This window comes from Salvia miltiorrhiza, chromosome 3 (genome assembly GCF_028751815.1).
Source record: "Salvia miltiorrhiza cultivar Shanhuang (shh) chromosome 3, IMPLAD_Smil_shh, whole genome shotgun sequence".
In the NCBI taxonomy this organism is placed as follows: domain Eukaryota; kingdom Viridiplantae; phylum Streptophyta; class Magnoliopsida; order Lamiales; family Lamiaceae; genus Salvia; species Salvia miltiorrhiza.
The window spans coordinates 60,362,311-60,378,760 of NC_080389.1; the positions used below are offsets into that span (position 1 = coordinate 60,362,311).

General features: G+C 36.2%; 1 protein-coding gene and 1 long non-coding RNA gene across 3 annotated transcripts; one reads left to right on the top strand and one right to left on the bottom strand.

Annotated features, from left to right (window-relative positions):
- The first annotated feature begins 177 nt into the window (after window positions 1–177).
- Window positions 178–15,909, top strand: LOC131015028 (glutamate receptor 2.7-like). Its single transcript, XM_057943222.1, has 5 exons — window positions 178–533; window positions 13,015–14,360; window positions 14,464–14,761; window positions 14,840–15,225; window positions 15,295–15,909. The coding sequence occupies exons 1-5, from the start codon at window positions 266–268 to the stop codon at window positions 15,763–15,765; spliced, it is 2,769 nt and encodes a 922-aa protein (XP_057799205.1). The 5' UTR covers window positions 178–265; the 3' UTR covers window positions 15,766–15,909.
- On the bottom strand, window positions 11,521–15,999 carry LOC131015029 (uncharacterized). Of its 2 annotated transcripts, XR_009098441.1 has the most exons (7): window positions 15,896–15,999; window positions 13,815–14,154; window positions 13,600–13,722; window positions 13,339–13,518; window positions 13,127–13,261; window positions 12,683–12,749; window positions 11,521–12,525 (listed from the first exon to the last, which is right to left on the bottom strand). It is a non-coding gene; the product is annotated as an uncharacterized LOC131015029 (long non-coding RNA). The 2 variants fall into 2 exon arrangements; XR_009098440.1 differs by having other exon boundaries at window positions 12,092–12,749.
- Between the last annotated feature and the right edge of the window lie 451 nt (window positions 16,000–16,450).

Genomic DNA, 16,450 nt, shown 5'->3' on the forward strand with positions numbered 1-16,450 from the left:
TATAGTGGAGGTAAACTAGTTTTGAATTATTAGATTGAGGCGATTACATAAAAAAGAAAGGAAAAAAGCTAAAAAAGGAGCACAAAAGACGTAAAATTACAGGTCGTATTGAGAGGAAAAAAAGAGTACCTGACGAGACCGATTATATATATGATGCATATTAACAGGAAAATTAATTTCATCTCACATTGTTTCTCACAAATCGATTTCAATATAACAATCGCCAATATTATATTCACACACATAAGTTATAGAGTGAACGAGCATGCCCAAAATAATCAATCTCAAATATTTGCACAAGATGAAGTTGGTTGCTTTGGTTGTGTTGTTGAGCTGTTTGTCGGCGCAGAGCACGCCTTTCCCTGTGAGAGTTGGAGTGGTGTTAGACATGGACAGTTATGTCGGAAATATGGGGTCCACCTGCATCACAATGGCGCTCTCGGATTTCTACACCAGAAATGGCCACTACCAGACTAGGCTGGTTCTCAACAAGACGGACTCCAAGAGAGATGTTGTTGGGGCAGCTGCTGCAGGTAATACTACAAAACCTTACCAACCTACTTATGAATATGCGTATGTGTAATGATTTGAATTTATACCTATTGTCTGTTGGAAAAAGACAAAGGAGACCAATATCCTTACTCACCTGGAGGTCTCCGGACTATCCAAACTCAAATACATATAATAAATGAATTGGATCTGGACAGGGTAAGAACCGGTTGTATCATACAATCGGTTGTACAAAAGATTTTGTGTTGGAAAAATTAGTTATAAAGGTGGTAAATGCATAAATAAACATGGTCGACTCGTTGGGATTTAATTGTAGATATGAAATCTACGTCTCGAGCACATAAATTTAATGTAGCTAGCAGAAACGTACGCATAATAAATGTTAATAAAATAAAAAAACTATAAATATAAATATAATATCCATCATATTTAATTTTTCAATTAGCAAATTTGGTCTATTTGATTCTACTACTATAATAAACTCTTTCTAAAATAAGTAAAGGCTTCCAAATTTTTAAAATATACCATTATTTAAAAGTATAGTGTTTAATAGCCTCAACTTAAAAGTAACTCTTTTGTATACCAAAATGAATTAAAAAAATAAAATACCCTCATATTATATCATTAAAAAAAGCAAAAAAAAAAATGGAAAGTAGTTCAAAATCCCCCCCAACCCCCATATTTCAAATTTCTCCCCACTTTCTCTCTCCACAATGTTCGACCCACAAGCTATCGTGTCCGACAATCGAAGAACCACCTCTTAGTTAAATACATGTATATGTGCTATAATACTTTAAGAATAATGTTCAGTTGATATATAACTTGAGTTTGTTGATATTTGTTGAAAAAAAAATTGAAGATTGAGATATAGCTTGAGTTCCTAAGGGCTCGATGGAGGTGAGAAAAACGACTCCAACGAGCCCACGATGGGAGGCACAACGTGAAGCCGACGACGAGGGCACGATCGTGCCCACAATGTGTGACGCCCCAATTTTCTTATTAAATAAAAAGAAGTACTTTGATAAAAAAAAATAATAAGATTTCAATATTTAAATAACTAAAACTCAAATCCATCTGAGAACAGTAAAATAAACATCATAAACAAAAAGAGTCTTTATTCCAATTGACAATAAAATATTATTCTTCTTTTATCTTTGACCATCATTCGCCCCGCCTCTCATCGTCCGAGTCATCTCCTGAAAAAGATATTGTTTTGGGGTGAGTACAATAAACTCAGTGGGGTGCATTTATCCATATTATAAGAATCACAACAAAATATAAGTGCAATAAAAACTGTCTGCTCTTTCATATTGCCCGAAAGCAATAACTTTCTGTCTCTTAGCCCGAAGGCTATATAACTTTCTGTCTCATATAGCCCGTAGGCTATAACTTTCTTTCTCATATAACTCGTAGGCTATAACTTTCTGTCTCATATAGCCCGTAGGCTATAACTTTCTTTCTCATATAACCCGTAGGCTATAACTTTCTGTCTCTTATAGCCCGTAGGCTATAACTTTCTGTCTCATATAGCCCGTAGGCTATAACTTTCTGTCTCATATAACCCGTAGGTTATAACTTTCTGTCTCATAGCCCGGAGGCTCTGCCTGCTTCACACACATATAAATTGAGTAAAACGTATAATAAGGATAAATGTTAAATGCAACGTTATAACCCCACCTTTACTTTTCTTTGACACGTGTAGAATAATTAAAGATTAAGTCTTGCGCGCCTCGCCTAAAAATAAATTATGAAATCATAATTAAGATACATTTAAATCAATGAATGCACATGAATATGAATATTTATGAAATCCCTTTTCTACTAATATTTAAGAAAAATGCTTACTAATATAAGTTATAAAACGATACATCAAAATACACTAGATAAAGTATAAAGTGTTGTTCTAATATCATCTTATTCACATATTGATAACATAAGACTCAACATAAAAGGAAAATTAATATAACTTTTTTTTTAATACTAAACCATACACATAGAATTCACTTCATATATTTGCATAACTCCGAAATGTATTTATATATATGTACGGAAAAAAAAGTAATGATCCCTCAACTTTTCAAAACAAAATCATTCTCATAACCAATATATATATATATATATATATATACACGTAATATATATATGCCAAGCATAAATGTAATGAATCACCTTTAACCAAACAATAAAGTATATTAAATATAATATATATATATATATATATATATATATATTAAAATAAAGTAGAACAAGCATTGAGACACTGCACCACACACGCATACCTATGTACTGACAAAAAGAAAGGCTTTTGAACAAAACTTTAAAAGACAAGACTTAAAGTTAAAAGATAGAGCTGCTTTCTTTGTCAACGGGAACTCACGGAAGAAAAATTACAGAACAAGCTACAAAGCAGATGAAAATGGAGGAAAAAAGGGAGCGTAAAATACCTCGCCCAGAAGAAAATAGAGCTCGGTAATTTGAGTGTGGAAAAGAGGTGATAAGGGACTGCTATTTATACTAGAAGTTGAGAGCTTATTTTTGGCAGAAGAATCAATCAAGAAAAATCTTCCCATAATTGTGGTTCAGTCAAAAGGAAAGGTAAATTAGGGCATGAGTCATTGCAGCTACAGCAAGAACGTGAATGAAGGAATGGTGTGAAACCCTTACTATTTTTCTTTGGGCTCAAGAAATGGGCTTTAGAAAGTATTGGGCTGCATAAAAAAAAATGAAATTATTTGGGCTTAAAATATGTAGTAACTTATAATAATAATAATAATAATAATAATAATAATAATAAATGCTTGAAGTGATTAAATGCTCATGCTCATGCAATATCTAGGCGCGACTTATAAGACTTAAAATTTAATTATTGAAAAAAATAATTAAAGAAGATATTTTTTTTTTTTGTAGTTAAAAAATATTTTGGGGCACTACAACCTTACCAACTAAAAAAAATTTCGTCCTCGAAATTACTTAACTGAGTCAAACAAAAGAGGGTATCTAGATCTAATGTCATCTTCCGTTTCCTATGTAGCACTATTGTGGTCATGCCTACTCCATTGGACTTAACTAGAAGGATTTCTTTACTTCTTAACTCACGAACTTTTCTATCCACTAGTGGCTATCAGGTGCTCATCATAAGTTAGGCCTCTATCAAGTTCTAGCTCAATGTGATTCACAATGTTGCCCGGGTCGTGGACGAATTTTCTCAAAGACGAGACATAGAAGACGTTATGTATCGAAGTCAAGCTTGGCGGCGATGCTAATCGATATACTACCTCACTAACTCTTTCGAGACTATCAAAGGGTCTGATGTAACGAGGTCTTACTTTTTCTCCCTTGCCAAACGATCTACTTTCACTGTATTTCCTGAGGGAAATCTTACCTTCAAGGGTTGCATCAGCTTTTCAAAGAATCTTCTTGCGATAAACGAATGCGAAGCACTGGAAAGAAATAGTACTAGGGCAGTCTTGTTCGAAACGGGTAAGATACCTGACATAATCTGAGCCTCTGCCTCTCCATCCATCTCTTCCTGGTTCATGGCATAAACTCGTGCCTCTCCCTTGCGGGCACCATTGTTGTTGTAGTTCTGGTTCCTTCCCATATTGTTGTTGTTGTTGTCGTGATTTCTTCCCCAGTTATTGTCCTTATTTCGCCAAGTCGGGACGTTGTTGTTGTTCGGGACATTCGTATTCCGTGCTTCTGGGCAGTTCATCGCCATGTGTCCTCCTTTGTGACATCGGAAGCATACGTTCTCGCCAGATTTGCACTCTCCAAAATGGTAACGCTGACAACGTGGACAAAGAGGTTTGTGCGGGGCCAATTCTTGGTCGTCTCCCACATTACTCCTTGGTTTCTTTTCTGGCTGGGAGTTTCTCATTTTGTCTCGATCATCCCAGTGCCTCTTTTCTCCAGTATGTTGAGGTCGAACCACAGAGTTGTCCAGTTTCAGGCGTGATGCGACTGCTTGGGCTCGTTCTAAGATTTCCGAGTATGATGTGATGTTTAGAGCTGCTAAGTGGCCTCCAATCTCAGGGCGTAACCCATTCTCAAATCTCCATGCCTTCTTTTCATCGGTGTCCACCAAATGGGGAGCAAAACGGCCTAGTTGGGTGAATTTCCGCTCGTATTCCAGAACAGTCATGTTTCCTTGCTCCAAGTTCATGAGCTCTATCTCCTTTTGTTTGCGAAAACTCCTTGGGAAAAACTTCCCCATCACTTTCTCCTTGAACGTTCTCCAGGTGATGGCTCTCATCTGCTCTTCAGTAAGGGCAGCAGTTTCTGACTCCCACCAGTGTCCTGCATCGTCTATTAGTTGGAAGGCGGCACATGTCACCTTCAAGTCATCCCTGCAACGTATGTAGTTGAAAATGCGTTCCATCTGGTGCATCCACTCCTCGGTCCCTAAGGGTCCTTCGTTTCCTCTTAGAATTGGCGGTGCCATGCTCCGAAATTGAGCTACTACTCCATTTCCACCTTCTGCTTGAGGTTGATGCGGTTGTTGAGGCAATACTTCTCTCAGTGCTTGTGCAAGCACGTGGGCCAGCGTATTAACATCATTTCGATTTCGATTCCTATTCCCCATCGATTGAGTGGCTTCGCTATCAGATTCTTCGTCTGCCGGAGGTCTCCTGTTACCCCTTGTTCTGGCCATAAACTAAAATAATGCGGTATATAGTAAGAGTTGTGCGATAAAAAAAACAACGATAGGTACTAATTCTCATTGATTCTAAGAGATTCGTCGTCCCAATTCTTGTACACGTGTTAGTACCGCTGTTCTTATTCTACAGGTTTTGCGTGTTCTAATCATCTAGATAAGTAATCTCGAGGACATGAGAAGAAAAAAAAAATGAAATAAAATCTAACTTCATCAAGAAAACTTAAAGCATCATAAATATACTTTTGACTTTTACCTCACTCGATAGCGATGTGGCGGTTGCGATGATGGTCATTTTTCTTAAAAAGATTTTTATTGCAAGTCTACAGAAACGTAGACCTGCTCTGATACCATACTGTGACGCCCCAATTTTCTTATTAAATAAAAAGAAGTACTTTGATAAAAAAAAATAATAAGATTTCAATATTTAAATAACTAAAACTCAAATCCATCTGAGAACAGTAAAATAAACATCATAAACAAAAAGAGTCTTTATTCCAATTGACAATAAAATATTATTCTTCTTTTATCTTTGACCATCATTCGCCCCGCCTCTCATCGTCCGAGTCATCTCCTGAAAAAGATATTGTTTTGGGGTGAGTACAATAAACTCAGTGGGGTGCATTTATCCATATTATAAGAATCACAACAAAATATAAGTGCAATAAAAACTGTCTGCTCTTTCATATTGCCCGAAAGCAATAACTTTCTGTCTCTTAGCCCGAAGGCTATATAACTTTCTGTCTCATATAGCCCGTAGGCTATAACTTTCTTTCTCATATAACTCGTAGGCTATAACTTTCTGTCTCATATAGCCCGTAGGCTATAACTTTCTTTCTCATATAACCCGTAGGCTATAACTTTCTGTCTCTTATAGCCCGTAGGCTATAACTTTCTGTCTCATATAGCCCGTAGGCTATAACTTTCTGTCTCATATAACCCGTAGGTTATAACTTTCTGTCTCATAGCCCGGAGGCTCTGCCTGCTTCACACACATATAAATTGAGTAAAACGTATAATAAGGATAAATGTTAAATGCAACGTTATAACCCCACCTTTACTTTTCTTTGACACGTGTAGAATAATTAAAGATTAAGTCTTGCGCGCCTCGCCTAAAAATAAATTATGAAATCATAATTAAGATACATTTAAATCAATGAATGCACATGAATATGAATATTTATGAAATCCCTTTTCTACTAATATTTAAGAAAAATGCTTACTAATATAAGTTATAAAACGATACATCAAAATACACTAGATAAAGTATAAAGTGTTGTTCTAATATCATCTTATTCACATATTGATAACATAAGACTCAACATAAAAGGAAAATTAATATAACTTTTTTTTTAATACTAAACCATACACATAGAATTCACTTCATATATTTGCATAACTCCGAAATGTATTTATATATATGTACGGAAAAAAAAGTAATGATCCCTCAACTTTTCAAAACAAAATCATTCTCATAACCAATATATATATATATATATATATATATACACGTAATATATATATGCCAAGCATAAATGTAATGAATCACCTTTAACCAAACAATAAAGTATATTAAATATAATATATATATATATATATATATATATATTAAAATAAAGTAGAACAAGCATTGAGACACTGCACCACACACGCATACCTATGTACTGACAAAAAGAAAGGCTTTTGAACAAAACTTTAAAAGACAAGACTTAAAGTTAAAAGATAGAGCTGCTTTCTTTGTCAACGGGAACTCACGGAAGAAAAATTACAGAACAAGCTACAAAGCAGATGAAAATGGAGGAAAAAAGGGAGCGTAAAATACCTCGCCCAGAAGAAAATAGAGCTCGGTAATTTGAGTGTGGAAAAGAGGTGATAAGGGACTGCTATTTATACTAGAAGTTGAGAGCTTATTTTTGGCAGAAGAATCAATCAAGAAAAATCTTCCCATAATTGTGGTTCAGTCAAAAGGAAAGGTAAATTAGGGCATGAGTCATTGCAGCTACAGCAAGAACGTGAATGAAGGAATGGTGTGAAACCCTTACTATTTTTCTTTGGGCTCAAGAAATGGGCTTTAGAAAGTATTGGGCTGCATAAAAAAAAATGAAATTATTTGGGCTTAAAATATGTAGTAACTTATAATAATAATAATAATAATAATAATAATAATAATAATAATAAATGCTTGAAGTGATTAAATGCTCATGCTCATGCAATATCTAGGCGCGACTTATAAGACTTAAAATTTAATTATTGAAAAAAATAATTAAAGAAGATAATTTTTTTTTTTTTGTAGTTAAAAAATATTTTGGGGCACTACACAATGGATGCTCACGATGGCGCCGATCGTTGGTACGATCATGACCTCGTCGTCGGCTTCACATCATGGCTGTGCATCGCCCCCATCGTGGTCGGGCCTCGCCCCCGTCGTGGTTGTGGCATGCCTCGCCCCATCGTAGTTGGGCCTCGTCCCCATCGTGGCCGTGTGTCGCTCCCTTCGTGGTCGGGTCTCATCCCCATTGTGGGCGTGCATCGCGCGTCGCCCCGTCGTGGCCGGGCCTCACCCCCGTCGTGAACGTGCCTCGTCCTCGTGCCCTTTCCCGTCGCTCGTTGTGGCTCCCATCGAGGACACGATGGGGGGATCCCATCGTGGACACGATGGCACCGTCTTGGGCACGACCGTGGCCCACGATGGTGCGATCGTGCACACGATGGTGGACACGATCGTGACCTTCCATCGTTGACACAATGGTGGGCACGATTGTGACCTTCCATCATAGACACGATGGCGCTGTCGTGGGTGACCGTGGCCCATGATGGCTGCAATCGTGCCCACGATGGTGGGCACGATCGTGACCTTGCGTCATGGACACGATCATGACATTCTATAGTGGACACGATCGTCCACGATGGAAGGACACGATCGTGCCCACGAAGCCATACACACGACCTTAGGCACGATGGTTTGTACGAGTCATAGTGTGATTATTAAAATCATTCAATTTTGAATTAAAACATGATTATTGACTTGTTTAATGTATTATATTATGTTTAAAATCCTATTTTACTGATCAAGTTTGATTTGTAATCAAACAATCAACAAGTTGAAATTATATGCATTGAAAATCTATGAATATCTAGTTAGAAAATACATATAACATTTCATTATGTATTATAGTTGTCATGACACATGTTTTAAAATACAATTGTTCGACTAGCTACATATTACAATGTTGTTTAGAAGATATATAACACGTTTAAAAGTTAAATTAATTGAATATAACATTCTAAATTTAAATAATGATAATCACATGATCGAGTCCTTTCATCGTGTCCATGATAGAGGGTCACAATCTTCACCACGATCATGCACACAATCGTGGCTCGATCGTGTCCAACCATCGTGGACACGATGGAAGAACACGATCGTGGGGCACGATCATGTGCACTAACATGGGTACGATCGTTTCCCTCCATCATGTCCACGATCGTAGGAAACAATCGTGGGCTACAGTGATAGAAAACAATCGGGGGACGATGGAGGGACACGATCGTGTGCATGATCGTGGTCACGATCGTGTTCATGATCCCCTCCATCATGGACATGATGGAAGGACTCGATCGTGTGATTATCAATTTTTTTAAATTAATGATGTTATATTCGATTAATTTAACTTTGAACATGTTATATATCTTTTAAACAACATTTTAATATATATTAATCAAATAATTGTATCTTAAAACACATAATTAAAGTGTTTGTGTGGAATGTGTCATGACAACTAGAATACATAATGAAATATTATATGCATTTTCTAACTAGATATTCATAGGTCTCAATGCATATAACATCAATTTGTTGATTGTTTGATTACAAAACAAACTTGATCAGTAAATTATGATTTTAACCATAATATAATACATTAAACAAGTTAATAATCATATTTTAATTTAAAATTGAATGATTTTAATAATTACATGATAACTCGCACAAACCATCGTGCCTATGGTCGTGGGTATGGCATTGTGGGCACGATTGCATCCTTCCATCGTGTCCATGATGAAAGGTCACAATCGTGCCCACCATCTTGTGCACAATCGTTCGTGGCCACCATTATGTGAACGATTGTGTCCCATCATCGTGGACACGATGGAAGGATACCCGTCGTCCCTTTCATTTCGCCCCCGTCGTGCCCCTTCTCCGCCCCCGTCGTGCCTCACCTCGCACTCGTCGTGCCCCATCCCCGACCCCACCTTGCCCTCGCCCTACCCCCGTCGTGCCTCGCCTTCGTCGTGCCGCCTCCCCGCCCACGTCGTGCCCCCTCCCTGCTCTCGTCGTGCCTCGCCCCCGTCGTGCCTTCCCCGCCCTCGTCGTGCCCGATGGGCACAAAGGCCACGATGGTGGACACGACCACGCCCTCGATGGTGGACACGATGGAGCATGGTCGTGCCCACGATGGTGGACACGACCAAACGTACACTCGATAGTGGACACGATGGGCATTGTCGTGCCCACGATTGCGGACACGATGGTTGACGCGATCGCACTCATCGTGTCCACGGTCGTGGATACGACCGTGCCTATCGTGTCCACGATCATTGGCACGTGTCATATTGCGCGGAAATTAAAGAGAGAGTGTGTGTTTGACTTTCTAGTAAAGTGGTGCTGACCGTAAGCGGTATTTTTAGTACTTTTGAAGATTTTGTATGCAAAAGAGTGAGTTTTAAAGAGGGGATGTATAAGTTATTAGTTTTATAAAATGGTATTTATTTGTAGGTTTCCACATAAGTAAATCCTTTTTAAAATAATACTCAGTAAATTAATCAACTCTATGAATTAATAAATTTCTTACGTCCCAACTTGGGTCAATTAAAAAATATTCAATTTTAATAAAATAAAAAAAATATAATTTTTAGAGAACGTCTTTATATATAGGTCTTGTTAATATTATAAATTAATAATTATTAATACTATGGAAACTTGTTAAAATATGAACTTATTGTTGAATCGTCTTCAGTTTTCATTAGGATCTCTATTCTCTAGTAATATTGGCCATAATAAATTGATAGATACATGCATTTATTTAATTTAAATATTATCTATCATTTGTCTTTATATTTTATAAATAAATAAATTAAAAATTATTAATTTATCATAAATTGAAGCATGAAATATATATAGAGAAAAAACATGCTATGGAAAATTGAGTTTTTTTATCTTGGATTTGATCTAGTTATAGAGCTTACAATTCTACATCTATACGTCATGTGAGAATTCATGAGATAGTAACAATACTAACAAACAATGATATTCTCAAAAAAAAAAAAAAAAAAAACAAACAAACAAACAATGATGAAATATATATATTATCCCTTATTACAATATTTTTTTAATAGAAAATCTATTAGTTCATTACTAATAATTTATAGGATATATTTATTTATTTATAAGCCTTATCAATAACTATAGTTTATAGATATGTATCACATAGCTTTAGTGTAATATCTAATGAATTAATATATTCTTATGAATGTATAATATATAAAATAATATTAAAATAAAATATGTAATAAGGGTAAAATAGGCAATTCACATGTTGCTTCCAAGGCTCTTTTTATATTAGTAAAGGTTGAAAATTAAGAATAAATAAAGTATTATTAGTAGTGGGGTAATGTCCCAAAATTGATAGGAAATTATTTGGGGGGCTGAGGGAGTATAATTTATTGGATAGATTTATTTATTTATTTATTTATAAGCCTTATCAATAACTATAGTCTATAGATATATATCACACAGATTTAGTGTAATATCTAATGAATTAATATATTCTTATAAATATATAATATGTAAAATAATATTAAAATAAAACATGTAATAAGAGTAAAATAGGCAATCCACATGTTGTGCTCAAGGCTCTTTTTATATTAGTATAGATTGATTGTTTATTTTCAAGTTGTAATGAATAAACAATTAATGCATAAAGATTGGAGTATGAGAAGCAAATAAATGCAAATAAATTGCAAAATAGACAACAAATATTGAGTACCGTATTTTGCATATAGTTCAAATCATAGGAGAAATATTCAGTCCCGAATATTGAGTAGCGTTGACTCCCCAGAGGTTAGGGGAAGCCATTCGAACCCAACTGCTCGCACTTGCTCTCTCATATTTTGCATATAGTTCAAGTCATGTGAGAAATATTTAGTCCCGAATATTGAGTAGTATATACTGCATATAGTTCAAGTCATAGGAGAAATATTCAATCCCGAATATTGAGTAGTTTGCCAGAATGTTGATATGTCGTGCAACATATTGAGTTCAACTTAATCGTTGCATATAGTTCGAGTCATAGGAGCAGGGCCGGCCCTGACATTCTGGGGGCCCTAGGCGAAAGGAAAAAAAAAAAGGCCCCCTGGAAAATGAAGCTTCATAATTTTATAGCAAACTTGAGATAGTTGCATATATAACTAACATTATTATAAAGTGCAATAAATCATAAATTAATGATCAAATAATTATTGAAATAAAGTAGATTTTTAATATTTTGGGAACAAAATTATCAATAACCTCTTCAAGAATACCCCATGTTTAAAGTATAAAATTGCTAATACATTTAACCTTTTTTGAGATATAGTAGAATGCAAATATATTGATTTTAATTTTAAAAAACTTCTTTCTACTAAAGTTACAATAACCAGTATAGTCTTTTTTTAGGGGACAATAACCACATTATAATCAACAATATTCTATATGCAATAAAAATATTAGAAAAATAATCTAAAATTTTTAATAAGATTAATATTAGTGGACTTGTATTTATTTTGGGGCCCCCTAAATTTAGGGGGCCCTAGGCCCTTGCCCCTTTGGCCCTATGCAAGGGCCGGCCCTGCATAGGAGTAATATACAATCCGGAATATTGAGTAGTTCGTTAGAACGTCGACATGTGGTGCAATATATCGAGTTCAACTTAACCGTTGTATCTTGGGGACAATTGTTGTGGACCGCAAGCACCTGTAGCGGATCATTATTGTCTTGATCATTATTATCTTACAGATAAAGAGTTCAACTTTTGCATGACTTGTTGATAAAGATCATTCAGCATATCATCGTATTCAAATATTCTATCATATTTAACATATAGTTCAAGTCATAGGAGAAATATTCAGTCCGAGTAGTTCGCCAGAACGTCAACACGTAGCGCAACATATCGAGTTCAACTTAGACGTCATGTAGTTCGAGTAATTGGAGAAATATTCGGTCCGAAATAATGAGTAGTTTGCCGGAACGTTAACATATGGTGCAACATATCGAATTCAACTTAAGCAGCGTATCTTGGGGGACAATTGTTGTGGACCGCAAGCACCTGTAGCGGAACATTATTGTTTTACAAATAAATAGTCTAACTCTTACATCGGCTCGTCAATTAAGATAACGTTATTATTTTCATTTCATTATTATTATTCAAATTCAATTGTACGTTTCTACATTAATAGTCTGCTTATTGTTATTTCAAAACCTACCGTATATAACATTGTCTCTATTTTTTTCTTTGTTGTAACTTGCCTGTTTTGCCAGTCCCTCCGTACCCTACAACCACAGAAAAAAGCGAAAGTTGTTACTCTTTTCATGTTAATTGATAAAAAAATACTCCCTCCGTCCCACTAAAAGTGGCCTGTATTCCATTTTGAGCCACTTATAGTGGGATGGAGGGAGTAAAAAATAAAAATTGCCACTGGATGGCTAAAGATCAAAGAGAAGAACAAAATGTGTATTGTTTTCATACCTTTGCCTAATGCAATGTGAAAATTTGTAATCTGACATAATTTTCTTGCAATGAAATTATGAAATGCAGCTCTAGATCTACTGAAGAATGTTGAAGTGCAAGCGATCATAGGTCCATTGTCCTCGATGCAGGCAAATTTTATGATAAATCTAGGTAATAAGTCTCAAGTACCGATCATAACCTTTTCAGCCACAAGCCCGTCTCTCTTGTCAATCCAAAGTCCATACTTTGTTCGCGCTGCCTTAAGCGACTCTTCCCAAGTAAAGGCCATAGCTGCAATAGTCCAAGCCTTTGGATGGAGAGAAGTTGTGCCAGTCTATGTGGATAATGAATTTGGAGAAGGGATTATGCCATATTTAGCAGATGCCTTGGAACAGGTAAATGTGCGCATACCTTACAGGAGTGTCATCCCATCATCAGCAACAGATGATGAGATTGTTGCAGAGCTTCACAAGCTTATGACAATGCAAACTAGAATTTTCATTGTCCACATGCTGACTGGTCTTGGTTCTCGCCTATTCACCAAAGCTAAACTACTGGGAATGATGAGCGAAGATTACTCTTGGATCATCACTGATGGCATGACAAACGAGTTAAATTCAATTGATCGTTCAGTTATGGAAGAAGATATGCAAGGAGTTATAGGTGTAAAACCTTATATTCTGAAATCGGAGGAGCTTGACAATTTCACAATCCGATACAAGAAAGAGCTTCAGCAGCAAAACCTAGCAAATCATGACCTGGATTTGAACATCTTTGGACTCTGGGCTTATGACTCTGCAGTAGCATTAGCAATGGCAGTAGAAAAGGCAAGAATAAGAAATGCTACATTTCTGAAGAAGGCAAATGGCTCTACAACATCAACAGACCTTGAAGGCTTTGGAGTCTCAGGCGTTGGAGCTGATCTTATTCAGGCATTGTCAAGTACCACTTTCAGAGGCCTTGCTGGAGATTTTAAACTAGTTGATGGGCAACTCCAATCACCTCCTTACCAGATAGTCAATGTCAATGGTGCAGGACCTCGAGTTGTAGGATATTGGACAAAAGATAATGGAATTGTTAGAGAGCTCAACTTTGCAAAATCTACCACAAATGCGTACTCCACATCCAAGTCCAACATTGGACCCATAATATGGCCAGGCGATGGGACAGTTCCACCCAAGGGTTGGGTCCTTCCGACCAATGGGAAGAAGTTGAGAATAGGAGTACCTGTAAAAGGTGGTTTCCTTGAGTTCGTGAATGTCACTTGGAACTCCAACAATTCTACAAACGTGACAGGTTACTGCAAGGATGTTTTTGATACGGTGATCAAAGCACTACCATATGGCGTGCAGTATGAGTATGTTCCTTTTGCCAGATCAGACCACACGTCAAATGGCAGTTATGATGAGTTGGTCTATGCAGTATACCAAGGGGTAAGTATATTTTCCACTAACGATTTGAAGATCCAAAAACCGCAAAACACACATTTAGTATGTTATTAGTTAAGATACATAAGCTGTTTTTTTTCCTGGGCAGATATTTGATGCTGTAGTTGGAGATGTAACTATCGAAGCAAATAGGTCAAAGTATGTCGACTTCACCCTGCCTTATTCATGGTCTGGTGTTTCAATGGTTGTACCGACAAAAAATTACGAGAGCAAGAATGCATGGGTATTTTTAAAGCCGCTGAAATGGAAACTTTGGTTGGCAATCTTTTGCTCATTCGTTTTCATGGGCTTCCTTATATGGATTCTTGAACATCGGAATAATGAAGAATTCAGGGATCCTCGCATGATATGCTGGTTTCCCTTCTCAACAATGGTGTTTGCTCAGAGTAAGTTATAATTGTTTCCAGCATTACACATTCATTACACTAATCTAACACGTAATTTCCTTTGATTTTATTTTTTAGGGGAGAGGGTGATAAGCAACTTGTCTAGGTTTGTGCTGATTATATGGTTCTTCGTGGTTCTTATACTAACGCAAAGCTACACAGCTAGTCTTTCTTCCTGGTTGACAGTCCAAGAGCTGCAACCCACCTTCACATACAAAGAAAATGTTGGTTACCAGAATGGATCCTTTGTTTTGGGGCTTTTGAAAAGTATGAACATTGATGAATCCAGACTTAAGGCATATAGCAACACCGAGGAATTACATCAACTTTTCAAAAACGGGAGTGCCAATGGTGGTATAGCTGCTGCTTTTGATGAGATACCATATATAAAGCTTTTCCAAGCCAAGTACTGTTCAAAATACATCATGGTTGGCCCTACGCACAACACAGATGGTTTTGGCTTTGTATGTAATTCATCCCTTGTCTTTCTTTCGATGTATATATATTATTTATTGATATACAAGTGCATGCAGGTGTTTCCTATAGGATCTCCACTAGTACCTGATATTTCACGGGCGATATTAAATGTTACCGAGGGAAAGAAGATGATGGAGATTGAGAAGAAATGGTTCAAAAGCGATACGAAATGTGCAAACTCTAGTGACGATTCCTCATCAGGCAATCAACTTGGGCTAGAAAGCTTCGAGGGGCTCTTTATTATTGTAGGAATAGCTGGAGCTTTAGTCTTGGTGATCTATGTGATAAGGTTCCTATACGAGAATTGGGAAGTTGTGCGTGGCTCTGATGCAGAGTTATTCCAAAGGTTCAACAATGGCCCACCAAGTCCTATTTTCTCGAGTCCTGAAGCGCAAGCGCACAACTTAGAAATTCGTGTCGAGCAGGATGCATCACTCATAAGGCATGAAGGAGAAGAGTCTAACGTGATACAACAAGAAGTCGAGCTAGTTCATCGTTCCCAAAACCAGCAATCAGCATCAACATGACGCAGGAAACTCACTAAGGCAAAGTCAAGAACTTGCAGCGGTTCAGGCAACAAACATGTAACATATGTATTCACAGAATCTTATGCTACCATAGATACAAACATTAACAAGGTTGCAGAGCAAAACTTACCAGCATTTTTATGATCATAGCTTCCACTTTTTAACTTCACATCTTTCCACTATCTTCTGCATCTTGGTTTGAAGGAGGGCAAGTCCTAGAAAAAATGAACATTTTAAAGGATATATATGACATATATGCAGGGGCGTAGCCCAAAAAAAATTAGTTTGCTATTATTACTATGCTTGTCTTTTATTATTATTGATTCTAGCTTGTAATTTATTGAAAATATATAATTTATGAAAATATTGTTCGTTATTATTGTTATTATGCTTGTCTATTAATAAAAAATGCCTAAAATGTACGAAATGAAAAAAAAAAGTTTGTGATGTATTGAAATTAATTTGTAATATATTAAAACAATATAGTATATGAAAATATAGTTCTTTATAATTACTATTATGCTTGTCTTTTAATAAAAAATGCTTTAAACATACAGAATGTCCCAAAAAGATTTATAATGTATTGAAACTAATTTGTTATATATTTAAATTATATAATCTATGAAAATGTTGCTCTTTATTATTACTATTATGCTTGTCTTTTAATAAAATAATGCATTAAATA

Coding starts and splice junctions, on each gene's coding strand:
- LOC131015028 (XM_057943222.1), top strand. CDS start 266: ATGCCCAAAATAATCAATCTCAAATATTTGCACAAGATGAAGTTGGTT. Junction 534..13,014: donor TGTTGGGGCAGCTGCTGCAG/GTAATACTACAA, acceptor TATGAAATGCAG/CTCTAGATCTACTGAAGAAT. Junction 14,762..14,839: donor AACAATGGTGTTTGCTCAGA/GTAAGTTATAAT, acceptor TTTATTTTTTAG/GGGAGAGGGTGATAAGCAAC.